General features: G+C 33.4%; 1 protein-coding gene across 5 annotated transcripts in view; it reads left to right on the forward strand.

The window, feature by feature from the left end:
* The window catches only part of LOC147071723 (prion-like-(Q/N-rich) domain-bearing protein 25), a 49229-nt gene that overhangs the window by 23166 nt on the left and 11046 nt on the right, over positions 1-15017 (forward strand). For 3 of the 5 annotated variants that reach the window (XM_085947177.1, XM_085947176.1, XM_085947178.1), the window contains one exon: positions 12932-13041. In XM_085947177.1, the coding sequence (XP_085803303.1) occupies positions 12939-13041 (103 nt within the window). In that variant the 5' untranslated portion in view covers positions 12932-12938. Of the gene's footprint in view, positions 1-9891; positions 10160-12931; positions 13042-15017 lie in introns of those variants that run through there. The other 2 variants (XM_085947179.1, XM_085947180.1) reach the window with 2 other exon arrangements.

The following is a 15017-nucleotide window of genomic DNA, read 5'->3' on the forward strand; positions in this document are numbered from 1 at the left end:
ATTATAGACGTGAAATAGTGTGTGTGGCAACCTTCAAATACGCCAATATTGAATGAGCGTCAGTGCATAAACCTAGAGCAGTTAGCAGAACGAAGGACAAGTTTAGAATGATATATTCTTGACACGTGTTTCAGTTCTTCCACACTTGAGATCGGTTGCTTGTTACTCCACACCCGTTAGGTATTTCAGTTCCCATTAATTATGTGTTACCTGAAATAGACCCTCACAATTATTAAAAACACTAATTACTTATATTTGGTGCTTATGTACAGTCACAGATGGAATTCAATATAATTACTTACTTTTGTAACTTTGAAAAAAAAATGTCCATGAATATAATAATAATTATTATACAGTTTAAAATTGTTATTCTCGTTGTCACTAGGGACTTAGTCATATAAATAATCATGTCGGTAATTAATGGGTAGGTACCTACGTATGACATTTACTGTACAATTCATATCATTAAAATGAATTCATTAGGTACTTTGCTTCCACCATAACTGAGTGATTCAATAATTCATCTTAGTCGTATTAATTACCTACTACTTGATATTTCTGGATGACGTATTATAATATTATGTAAATGACAATTTATTTTTCTCATAGTGTATGTAATGTATACGTACTTAATTATGCAGAAAATTATGCTAAAAAATCTCACGTATATTACAAAGAGGTACCCTTCCTACTATATATATCGTGTAGGGCAGTAATGGCGAACCATTTTATAGTTACGTGCGAAAAACTAAAATAAAATCTAACTAAGGGTGGCGTGCCTGGGCTCACCACCGCTGCACTAGAGTGTGTCATTCCGGACAGAATCTTTTCTATGTCTTGTCCATTTTTTTAGTTTTTGTAATACAATAATAATATGATTTTTCGCATATGAAAAAATCCATATTAAAAATTTCACAGTGTTGTTTTTACTATGATTCAGTAAGTAATTAGTTTAATAGTTAGGTGTTTTCTAATCTCACTATTACAGAAAGTAATACACGTAATTCCCAATAAATAGTGATACAGTTCAGTGGTGGCGAACCTATGGCACGCGTTTGAAGAGAGAGAGAAAACCCATAATAATAAGAAATAATAGATCGCATTGTATAAGAAATAGCAGGGAAATATTCTTCAAGAATAAGCATTACGTTTGATTTAAATATATTATTGCATATGTCGGTCCTTATACTTTATGCGTCACATATAATATTATCGCACTAACCTCATCAGACGGCGGGGAATGCCACGCCGTCTACCTCTAATTTTGATCGATTTACAATACTTGACACCACTGCAGCGAGAGAATGCCTCATCTGATCGGAGTAATTCTGATGTAAATTTATGCGTAATTAACCATAGTACATTAACAAGCGATTTCATATTTTCTACCCACAACAAAATGACTGCACCAAATAAGAAACAAAAGCTTGGTGAAGTTAGTAGTAGTAATTCTTAGAAATATATCCCCTTAAAATCTGTTCATATTTCCAATAGAATATTATTGCTTAGAATTCAATAGCTACATATTACAAAGATAGCTATTGTAATGAGACTATATCAGGTAATTTCGTGTTAGTAGTAGTACTAATCAATAGTAGTAGGTAGGTATTCATTATTCTCACTTCAATATATTATTATTAGTACCCGTTTCCATTTTAGTGTATCTATAGAAGATGACAGTGTCAGCTAATAAAAAAATTAATTAAATAAGTACATACTACAAAATAAATAATAATAGTTTAGTTTAACGTAAAGATATGGCGAGCCTTTCTTCTCGTGAAATACTTCTTCTCATAGCTGTGCTGTGTCACAACTTTTTATTATATTTTGTAAAACTGCTTACCTACCGAATGTATTTAATAGTATTTACAACAGGTTTTTAGAAATACTGCAAATATTCAAATTATTCAAAATATTATGTTTTTGTACTTAATCCTTTACTTAGTAGGTATCTAGGTAATAAGGTTTTTACCCTTTCTTCGTGTATTAACTTATAATCTTTTTTTATTTTATTAATAAATAATAATAGTACAAAACTTAAATCAATTAGAATTTAAATTCAAACTCCATCAAGTACCCTCGGTCGATAGTATTGATGATGATGGTATATAATAGGCTCAACAATAGGTAATTTTCAAAACGCTTTCGATATAAAACAGTCCAGCTCCAAAAGAAGCAATAGTGGGAAAATAAATGTAGGTATAATGCAATATTATGTACTGATTTTATATTGATTTATTTACCCTTGTACGCCACTGTAATGAAAGATCAATACTCTCGCAGCAGGGTGCAGTTTCAAAAAAAGGCGTTTATGAATCCCCTTGAAAACCGTGTTTTCTCTTGGACAGCATCGTCGAAATATTGACGCATTTAAAACGCAATCGGCTCGCAAACAAAACGCAAACGTCGTTTGGCGGATGAATCCGAAACTTCGCTTTGCCGTGTGCGCGCAGCCTTAGTCAATTCGTCAACTTTTCGTTATTATCTAGAATCCAAATCATCATCATCATTAGTCGCAGTCGATCCGTCGTTCCACTGCAGAAGTAATGCCTGCTGTATCGCCTTACACTCTTCTCGGTCCCTAGCTATTTTTTGCCACGTACCTATATCCAGCCAGAGCATGAGTTTGAAATGAGAATCTATAAAACTGGCACCAAAACGTGCTATAATTTGTTCAACATAACAATACAAACCTTGCAGCGATTTCCAAACTGGGAGGCGCGCCTCCCTAGGGAGCCGCAGACTAGGGCAAAAGGAGGCGCGATCAAGATGATGAATTTGGATTGAAAAGTAAAAAAATGATAGAATTATCATTCGATATTTCATTGAAACAAAAAATTCAGAGTGAAACCTTTGTTCAATTTTAGTTGAATCGAAGTGAAGAATATAATACTCTATCAAACAAAGCAATGCAAGTAATGTTGCCATTCGTAACATCATATTTTTGCGAAACGGGATTTGCTGAATTATCTGCAATTTGATAAACTTTGTGCTAATATAATAAACAAGCACATCCATCATATTAAAAATTAATATATAATTATAATTATATACTTATAGTAAAATTTTGTTATAATTTTGTCAATTGCGATTTTTTGTATTACTTAAGACATTTTTTATCATTTAAAAATGTGTGTATTATTTTATGAAATAAGAAGGGAGGCGCCAAGATAATATTTTTTTAAACGGGGGCGTAGTAACATAAAGTTTGGAAACCACCGCGTTAAAGGAAGCTGTAGTAAATTTTAGTGAATTTTGAAAAAAAAATATTAAATAACAATAAAGCCACAACACAACTATATTGTTCAATGGTTCACGTCGTTGATAGTGTTGCTATTTTTAAAAAATCTACGTACTTATATAAAATAATGTATGTTTTATTACAGTGAGAAAATATATACCTGTTACCTTGCCGCAAAGCCTTCGGGTTTTCTTAATAGAACTGGCATCGCTAATAAAACTGCCTGCAATCATTGATAGTGAATTAAAAATTTCAATAGACACTTTTTTTAATGACAGTTTGTATATTTTAATTAAATTGTGTTTTTTTATACAACTTCGTGGTATTTTTTCGGATGCATTGTTTTTCTTCCCACGTTTAATCAAAGTGTTATACAACCAAGGCTGCGTAGTAGACAAATGCCCGATTCGTTGATTCTAATCGAATGGTTTACAGTAGCCATTATACGATCTTAATGCAACAAAGTAAAGTGACCTCAGGCTCACTTTGACTAGTCCGACAGCTCGTTGGTCTGTCAGATTTTATTAGCATGGAAATAGAAGTAAGTAAAATCGATTTTCTCACGGACTAAATGTGTATCGCCGTGACCCACCGCCGTTCATAAACTTGAAATAGTTTAGTGCAGTGTTTTATTTTCTCTTCGGTCGATACAATGAGGTGGTATGTTTTAATTCAATGAGCAATGGATACGTGATCGTCTCAATAACAACTTCAATGTCAGTTTAGTACATAATATGTACCAACCTTACAATAAAATTAATACTATCCACTGAGGGTACATGGCGGAATTTGAATATGAATTCGAAATAATCTAAGTTAGGTAAGTATATAGTATTTCATTTGAATTTTTCCTTTCGACATTTCAGACAATATCCACACTCACCAATGGTAATGCACACTGATATAAACTATAGATAAAAGATAGTCCTCGCCACAGAACAGATAGATAAAAAGATAATAAATAGAATTCAGATAGGCTATACCCCCAATAAACTACATTTTGAAGCAGGGTTTTGAATGTGTGAGTGTCCTACGAAAATGAAACACTTTATCATATACGTGCAATAGTATGTGTCGCAACCTTTAATTACACCAATATTGAATGAACGTCAGTGCATAAACCGAGAGCAGTTGTCAGAAAGAAGGAGAAGCTTATAATAATTTATTCTTGAGACGACGTGTTTAAGTTTATCCCATGTTCTTCCACACTCGAGATCGGTTGCCTGTTACTCAACACCCGTTAGGTATTTCAGTTTCCATTAATTCTGTGTTCCCTGGTCTTCTCATATATTTCTAATTAATAAATAAATATATTAATTCGGTATATAGGCGAGAGCTAACTATATTATGTTCTGTCAGTGTGCATTTACCATTAGCGAGTGTAAATAGTGATTAGTGACTGAATATGCCGATGTGAGTGATAGTGAGTGGCAGTAGCGAAGGGTGGAGGTAGGCTGTTAAGATCCGCCATAAATAGTGCACATTAAACTATGTTAGTCATACGTATTTATTTTTATTGAACTAAGACTACAATTTACAGATGGTGTTGGTTAGTTTTTAAAAATCGAATAAAAATAAAAATCAATATAATCCAAATAAACATTTTTTTCTTTTTAATCAACCGCAGCACCCCCAGATATAATATCCACGAGCCGCCACTGGTTATAACAGAACAACAGACATAAAAAAATGTAGTGTGAGTGTGTAGGTAAACTATAAATAGTAGGGCGGCTCTTGAGGTGCAGAGCGTAAGGCGCTTGCCTTCCACCCGAGAGATCCTGGGTTCGATTCCGGTCAGGACACACAATATTTATGTTTTTCTCAAAGCCTGGGTGTTTGTGATTGTTCAAAACTACTAACAACCACCTTGTACGAAAATGCAAGGACATGGTTATTAATAATTCAAAAAAAAAAAAAACTATACAATAACATGAAATCCCAGACAGACACTAACTTTATCTTAGTACCTACCTATATTATTTGTAAGGGTACACAATAACCTAGCTCTGATTGATCTTGTTCTGAGATCGTAATTGTATAGAGAATTCTTCTGGTTTAAAATACTATGGTTCGAAATTGGCGGGAAAAATATAATACTAAAATTATTCAACATCTTTCAAATTTAATGGATGCAGAAGCGAAAGAGCTTGCAAGGCTTAATTTTATGAATTGTGAACAATTAGGATTGTCTTCAGCTAATTGAAACATCTCGAACGATAATTTCCTCTAAGGGCTACCACAAAAAGTTGTATTTAATCGGATGTGTGTAAAACAAAAATGCGTTTAACGTTGAGCCATAATGTATTTATTATGCGGGCTGGACATTATTATGTATGAAGGAGTTTCACGTTCTGACTAGAGATGTTATGATTTTTTTTATTAAAATATTAACTATTGATAGTGATAACAGGACGATTTAAGAATATTTCAATTGGTAACTTTAATCAAATTAATATTGTTCGCGTTGGCGTCATTTGTTTATAATTAATAACAAATAAAATGAATACATAATAATATAATGAAATAAAATAACTAGTAACAGTATGTGACTATACTTGTTATGTTAATCAAACATTGTGATTGCTAAGCAATTATATCTAAAAAGATACCTAATCATTTATCTAGTAGTTACGATATATAACTCTAGATTATTAAAAGTAGGTAGGTACCTACCAGTGGCGAAGAGTGGAGGTAGGCTGTTAAGATCCGATATAAATAGCGTACACTGAATTTTTTTCAGTCATACGTCTTTGATTTTATTGAACTAAGACTAAAATTTACAGATGGTGTTTGTTAGATTTTAAAAATCAAAACAATTTTGGTATGCTATGAGCCATCCAACAAAATAGTGCACACTTTGTCGTACATGCTTATTTGTTTTTGTTGAATTAATAATGCATACGGTGTTGGTTAGTTTTTTTAAATTCATTACGCCCTGCCTAAAGCAAACCATAATAGTTAAAAAATACTATTCTATCTACAAAATATTCAAAATTATGTATGATTTAATGGGATATTTTTATATATTTTATAGATAGACGAATATTTGTTTACTGTTATACTGTATACCGTCGTCAATGCTACGAGTACATCGGCTGCCAGGTAATTAGTAGCACTAGTAGGGGTAAACATTCGCACGCACACCATCGACCAACCGAATCATTGTTTTGTTTTTACTGTACTTATTTTATTATTAATTTATTATCGACTATCTTAAACAGACAAATACGAAAAAAATCTTTAAATTGACATACACCCAATCTACTGATAGGTAATTAGAGCATTTCAATGAAACCTACTGTCAGACAGTGGTGGTTTTATGTATGTGGAGGTATGTGGCGCTGAGGTTTGGAAGCACCCTCGTGAAAACTTTTCTATACGATATACCGCCATTACAATATGGGTATGACAGGATTTTTTTATACTAAGACGTCGATACTTCCCAATGAAGTGACCACAACTTCTGCTTCATTGAAAATCGCCACTGCTCTCAAAAGTTGTAATATTTGTATTTGTTCCTTCATTCGCCGCCCTTTATAATGTGCCGCCTCTATGCAACGCGTGACCAGCCTATCTCCATGGGATGTCACTGAATATGAGACTAAAACTTGTGCAAAGATTTTTGTTTACATATTGTGTAGGTAGCAGTGGCGAAGACTTCATACTAGGCGATTATTTAAAGCCTACCTTCTTAAGAAAAATAATGTTTAATTGCATATTGATGTTTTTAAATAATCACCTATACTATAAAAATAATTTAATTTACCAACGACATCTGTTGTACAATAATATGTAAGAATGTATTATAACTATGTACATACAGATTACAGCATCGTCTCTCAAAGGTTAACAAAAATATGCCACAAATAAATATCTCTCTTCAACTATACTTTGTATCGAATTATTCACCGAGGAATGCTAATGTTTTTTTGTATCAACTTTATGTCAGGTGACCTCAGCATGTCTATCGCAAAATATGCACTACAATAAGCTCTGACAGTTCGCCTAAAACGTTTGCACATTAAGTATAGGTATTATACGATTGCAACGCCCACGGTGGCCACGCGGCTTAAGCGTTGGACTATCACGCCGTGGGTCCCAGGTTCGATTCCTGGGTCTGACAAGTACACATATTGTTTTTCAATTTGTGTGTGAGTCAGAGTATGGACCTAATAGGTTGAGCAAGTGGCTGACATCCATTTCTCGTAAAAAACAAAATCTGTTAATACAAACCTCTATTCTGTGGAGGCCCATATGATCCTATTAGAATCGGACATGGTCGAAAGAAGAAGAATTATAGGAATGCAGCTTTATTCAAAATAATTTATAATTAGATAGGTACTTAATTTAAAAAAAAAAAATTCTATGGCATTCAATCACATACAATAATATATACTTGCTTAAATAAAAATAAAAAAACAATTTTATCTAATGATTTTTGATGTGGATAACATACATAATTTAAACTCATCGCTCACTTTTATGTCGTCAGTAAGCTATTGAAATTTCATCGAATTAGTGTGTCGTTGTCATTAGTGTGTACCTATACCTGACAAGTGTGCTCTTTTTCTCTTATGTCCACAACCTACCTCATTCCAAAAGTCACCCTTCGCCACTGGTATGTACATAGGTACATCATTGCTAAATTATATAGAAGATAATATACCTCACAGGGAATACTAAAATCAAATGACAGTTATAAGTGTTATAACAACTATTGTAGATTAAACGACCCATTCAAGGAATATTGGTTATGTATAAATGTCGACTGATACTAAACCTTCGATTTATTGCAATAATTAAACACATTGACATTACTTTGAGAAAGTTAGTATTTATCACTAATGGTGAGTTATCGTTATGTATAATCGTTATTGCTTATTGCAAAAATTCAGGTGTGGAAATTACATTTCATTCATATTTATAATTATAATATCGATTGCGAAGTAGTAACTCCTCTACTAATATATTGTCATGGTTGCGATGTCATAGTACTATAATATGTATGATTGGAGAATAGTGGGTATGTATTTGAAAGAGCAGGTAGGATTAATAGTGTCGCAGATAATGCTAAAAGAGTACGAAACAATTTTACTGTGAGATTTTTGAAGTTATACTTCTTTTAAAAAATCCGAATAAATACCTTGTGTAATTCGGTCCTGTAAAAATACAACAAGTCTGGAACGATTGGACACCAAGAAAAATTGACGACGGACATCTAGGCGCCGCATAGATTAATGAAATGTTACATCTCGACCTAGCAAGTAGGCAAGTGAGTCTAATGTCAAATGTCTACCTTTTATAATGTGAGGATTATTGTTGTTGCATTGATTGCTAGTGTGCTTTCACAGTTGAATCTTGCACTGAACTGCAACGATATTATGTAATACCATTTACCAGTGACGTCCCGTGGGGGTAGGCAGATTGAGCATCGCTTGGTGGCGGCAGTTACTCGAAGGGCGATTCAGCTCACTGGTTGGAAACAAAATGTATTAACTAGCATAAAAGGTTTAACAAGACTGTATTTTTTCGTCGGGTTCGCGATGTCTGGTTTACTTCCGTTGTCTTTGGACATCACTCCTTGATGACCAGCAATGACACGTGCAGATTTGCGAATTATAGGTAGGTACCTAATTAATTTATCTAAATATTTTTGCCAGTCATTCGCAAGTTTTGAAAGTTGTCAGGTGTATTTTTAAATATATCTGAAACCGTGGACTCGCAATATTATCTATTGAAGTAGAGATGACATTTAAATGAAATTTCGTGGTACTTATATATTTTGTTAATAATGTATATCTTAGATATTGAAGACATGGAAGGATAATAAAAACTACTGTATAATGGGGTGGCATTTTGACGCTGCCTAGGGGCGGCATTTTGTCTAGGGACGTCACTGCCATTTACAAATTGGTCGATACATATTATACAATAAAGATTTTTATGGGGAATGGTTGTAGGTCATTCGTTACTCTATATTCAAATACACGTTGAAAAATTCGCCCTCCTGGGCCCCTTAGATGATGGTTTCTTAAACCCTGACGGCTAAAATGATTAAACATGGAACATGATTTGCCTACTAATTCTCTGTATGCTGGTTGTCCAAATTCGAAAGAAAATTTATTTGTCAAAGTAACCGAATCCAAAGGATTCAAACAATTTTACTTTTCTGAAAATTATGTAATTACAATAATAAAACTAAAGAATGAATAATAACAGACGAACAATACGTCGTACTGAATGTAGGCTACTGAACGTAAAATGAAAATAATCAGCGCGCATAAGTAATCGGGGCGGGGCGCGGGCCGCGGGCGGGCTGCGCGTCTATAGTTATTCTACGTATATTTTTCGCAACACTTTTGCGTAGGAGATCATGAGTAAAACATGTTCCATGTTAAAAATTGAATTTGCCAGACGCAAGATTCGAACCCACGGTTACCGAAGTGAACATTCAGTTGCTCGTCAGTACATACCAATCAGTAAACTGATTAAAACCGAGACCTAAAATTCTTAAAAAAAAAAAAAACCGATCTGTACCTGTGGTAACCCTATCATATTATTCATTACTCCATTTAGCAATATTTGAACAGTTTGTAACCATTTGGTATCAGTTGCCATCTCTCTCACTCCTTCGAAACACTAAGCCTAGAATATTACCTGTATGTAATTGTTAGTGAGTACACCTGTACACCTATCTCGGCTGATTAGGCACTGATTAGATACCCCAAATATAAAATAACAGATAACAACAGTTAGGTGTAATTTTCGATTCACCCAATCAGTACATAATATAGTTATCAGTTTCATTGTGTGCTGAAAATCGTTAAAGCTAGTAACGTGTTCTGTGAACGTTTAATTAATTCCCTGTGATTAAAAGAGTGCAAATATTTTTACCTGTTTGTTATTTATAATTTCGAGGTGCGTATTTGCCAGATTCTACAGTGTTGGGACATTGTAAAAATGTTTGATATTTCAAGCATGCGTTTTTCGTTCTAAATTTGTTCCATGTTACCTAAATAAATATTTTATAATTGAAATAATAATGCTTTTTTTATAGTAGGTTAGTCTGTTTTCATCTTGCAGTGTCAAAACAATGTGATGTGTGAGTTAAGTGTGAATCACTTGTGTCCAATGTACCTACCTAAATGTTTGTTTATTTCAAGCTTTTTTCAGTAGGGCTCTTCTAACTACTACGATTAATGAATTACTCGCCTAAGTATAGTCTGCATCACGCTCATAACGCCCACGACGGCTGAGCGGCTAACGTGTCGGTTTATAATGTCGTAGGTCCCAGGTTCGAATCCTGGATCTGGAAATACGCATATTGTTTTTCAATCTGTGTTTCAAGACAGACTATGGATCAAATAGGTTGCGCAAGTGGCTAACATCCATTTCTCGTAAAAGACAAAAACAAAAACAACTCCACTCTGTGGAGACCCATATTATGATCGTATTAGGATCGGATATGGTCAAAAAAATAGTTATGTTTATTATTAAAATTTGATTTGTTATTATTATATTATGACCGTTTCGAAATTACTTTCGATATAAATAAAAAGGATTTCACGTTACACACATTTAATTTTTTTAAGAAAATTCGATATTTTTAATTAAAATATAAAATACGTCATTAAAGCTATAAATTATAAAAAAAAATCTTTAACATCTACAACTACATAGTATGCATTTCCGTCACATTCACATGTGTCGATATGCTGTGATCGGACAGATAGGTTTAATGTAATTAGAATTTACTTAATTTTACTAAAAAAAAAACTATATTCATATTTGCATTGAAAAATGAACTTCGAGCGTTCACACAATACAGACCTATAAACTTATCTGTAGAATGGCGAAAAATGGAACTACGAACTACCATAGAGCGCAATTTTAAAAATTTTATTCGTAAGTCAGATTTTGTCCAGTTACAAATCTTGATTGGGTAGTTTTCGACCATAGAGGTATAAAATAAAAAGAGGGGCAAGGAATCGGTTTTCTCATATAACTGAATGAAGCAGACCAACAATAGCTGACAACGAGAAATAGCGACGCGATAAAAAAAATGCAGCGCACTACGGAGGATTTATTTTGGTCATTATAACGTACCCATATAATAATATAATGTTAACGTGGAAATTTTGCCACAAATTGATTACCAGCCTGCCTCACCATACTTGCCTGCTTCACTTGCATATATCCTGCCGCCCCTAGTTTTCGACAGTGGCTCCCCCATCCCATTCTTCAGATAAGTTTGTAGGTCTGAACTTGCTCTTGTTGCACACTGCAGTGCCGCCACTAGTAGATTGTAACAAAATGAATATTTCAAAACGTACATGTGATCTTCTTACATAATCAATTTAATTTTGTAGAGTAGGTAGTTAAATTAAGTCAACGTTGACACTATTTGTTTTTCAATATTTGCCATCTGAAATATAATCTATTATACCTAGTTGTTATCCAATATTTCTTAGTGTGAGTCTAGGATGGAAGACACATAGACAATAATATGTTACTCAATGCCATTACTATTATAAAAAATATGCAAATAGACACCTATATACACATTATCTATGTAGGATAGAAAAGACCTCCACATCAAAACATTATTGACATAATTAATAATTATACATACTAACTCTAAAAAAAACTATTATCTTGAATTTAGCCATAATTTTTAGATATGTAGGCATAGTTTATTTATGGTCTCGAGAAAGAACCTCGATTCGATATAATTAAAAAAGATTTCACGTTATATACATTTTAATTTTTTTACTAGAAAATTTCATAAATCTCTGTAACTACATTTTTTTAATGATAAAATAAGCATAAGATACTATCTACTAGTAAGAGGAGCCTGTTCAATGATCACACATTTTAAAAGGTTTTTTATAATAATCTTAAAAATATTTATTTTTATTTTTAATAATTTTAGTTGTCTATGTAGCCATGGTCTCCACAAGGGGTGGCTGATGGGGCCCTAGCCTGGGGGCCCGAGGTTAGGGTGGCCCGGCGTGGCGGGTCGACTAGCTATGTGAAATAAACATATATCACAAATTTGCTCTGATAATAAAAAAAAGTCGCGCGTGGTACAATTTTACTTCACATATTATATTAACATTTAAAAGTATGTGGTTGTGCAATGCAATTTGATATGATAGGTATTTTGATGCTTGATATACTAAAATTAAATGATACGTCATTTGTAGAATTCCATTATATAATTATTTTCAGTGTGTTTCCTGATTATAATAAAAATGGCTAATTACCAAATATGGTGAGGGGTCGCATGTTACTTGGCTACCACAAAAGGGGGTCGCAATCAGTGCTTCATATTCAACTAGATTTATTTAAAAATACAAAAATTCACTATAAATATACGGAATACCTTTAAATTTACTTAGCGGAACAGTTGGGTTCCTCAGAATACCATTTGGGAAATGCTGCTGTAGAGCATAACACTGCTCTTAACCTTAGCGATAGGTAGAGGGCCCCAGCAAATATCGTGGCCTGGGGCCCGCTTCAGGATATGGGGGCCATGACTGTAGCACTGTATTTTGCCTTAAAGAGACTATTGAGTAATAGTCTAATAGCTGCTCATTTATTTCTTACCAATACAGGTTTCAATACCAGTTTGATAAATAGGTACCTATGTTATAATAAATAATTAATGTCGATCCTATTTTATTTCAGGAATAAAATGAAATTTCCAAGACAGCACCTAACAACTTCAGTGTTGGGTGCATTCCTGCTGGTGCTGTTGGTAGACCTTCCCCAATGTCAGTCCGATGAAATCTTAAGACGTAAGTATCATAGAATATTCTTACAGTAGATTGTAAAGCCGCATTTAGACCAAGCAAGCGGATGTATTTTCTTCCCCCACTCCAGCGAAATTATTATGCTCGCTCAACAAAAAGCGAGAGAATTGACTAGGAAGCTTGGTCTAAATGCGGCTTAAGAAAAATTATTAAAATATTTATGTAAATTCTAAATGGCACCTACCTATATATGTACATAGAATATATTTAAACATCTGAAAAAAGTGTACTAAAACATAATACGCCCAACATTGTAAATGCTATTTTGAGCGTTGTTATTTATTTTTCCAACATAGTACCTATATTACAAACAATTTGTATTTGGATCCTATAAACGTAATCAGCTATCTTCTTACAACAAACCAGGGTTCCATTTATTATGCAGGTCGTCACTTCAACTGTCAGATTCACTTGCAAAGAGATAAATGATTATTAGTAGGTAGGTAATACGATCATATTATGAAAGTGCAGCGCTTGAAATGGAAAATTTTACGAACCAGACTGCTCGATAATTTTATGAAAATATTAACCTACATTTTATGGATATTTATAGAAATAAGTGTGTTATGAACCGGAACGGCGATCTGGTGGGCTCCGTTCATTTTTAGCCCTGCGACAGTGCCAAAATGTGTTTACATTAATTTACACTCAACATAACATGTGCATTCTATACCCACAATAATTAATGAGATAATTATTCAGCATTCAAAAATTTTTTGGCATGTCTGATTGATTACTTTAAATAATGTGAGATAAGTTTATTTCATTATCATCATCTCAACCACTCTGAATCCATTCACTCCTTGCATTCTCTACCGTTCTTGGTCTTAAGTCTCTCGTTGCCATCCACTTCGCTAAACTTGATTGTCTCATCGATCCAGCTTCCAGCTGCAAATTTTTTAATATCTCTTGGGTACCGATGAATGATGAGACTTATCCAACGACGATCTGTCTGCCCATCTCCATTTTAATTTCTTTATAGTTTGTATTATGTCAAACATTTCTTTTTTGCACCCTTTACACTCGACCCGACTCGACGATTTTACGACCCCTACACGTTATGTTGAATATGCATATCTCCTTACCGCATTGGGTTACTTTTATTGTTGAATCTCTTTTCAATTTAAGATTTATGATTCGCACCCATAATGTTGGCATGTATTGGAAAGCGTTGCCAACTTATCATTTTTCTTGCCAGATCTAGTATTTTTTTAAAAGATATCTAGCTTGCAAAATTCGCATCTGGCTTATGGCATTAAATCTGGCGTTTTTTGACACGGCAAACAGATTAAAACTTTTTATTACGCTAGAAAATTTAACCTGATTTTCTTGAAAATTAACATGCTGGTCTTTTGTACCTTATGTCTTATAATAAATTAATAAAATAAATATTACATACAAAATGAAAACTAAATTTCTTACGTGCATTGATTTTTATTTTTATTACTTGTAAAATACTGAATTATTCTTCTTTATACTTCTTTATAATTATACTTAGCTTATAGACATTTTTTAAACTTAAAAAAATCCAACATTTTGTTTCTGCCATCTAGCTTATTTTCTTACCCAATTTGGCATATTTTTGTGAATGACATTTGGCAATACTGGTGCTGGAAGAACACGTCATCGGCTTAACAGTTTAAACGAAACCAGAAAAGTGTGAGATCACTTCTCAGACGTCTAAATGTACTCCCATCCCAGCTCTGATCTCCGGACAATGTTGTTAGAAATCCTATTTATTTTCAGTTATTTTAATAACCGAGCAATATAGTTACTTTTAATTACTATATTATCTTTTAACGCGTTTTAATTATTAACTGTGGCAAAATTCTATTTTGATTAATTTTGAGCTGCTCATAATCAACGTTTCCTGTAATTTTTCTATTGTGTGTGCGGATCATCAACGCATCTGAGCAGTGACATAACTAGAGTTGGTGTCACCTGTCACCCGTTGCAGTAAA

Source organism: Rhyacophila brunnea, unplaced genomic scaffold, assembly GCF_057557595.1.
Source record: "Rhyacophila brunnea isolate RB1 unplaced genomic scaffold, BYU_Rbru_1.0 scaffold_2, whole genome shotgun sequence".
NCBI classification, from domain to species: Eukaryota; Metazoa; Arthropoda; class Insecta; order Trichoptera; family Rhyacophilidae; genus Rhyacophila; species Rhyacophila brunnea.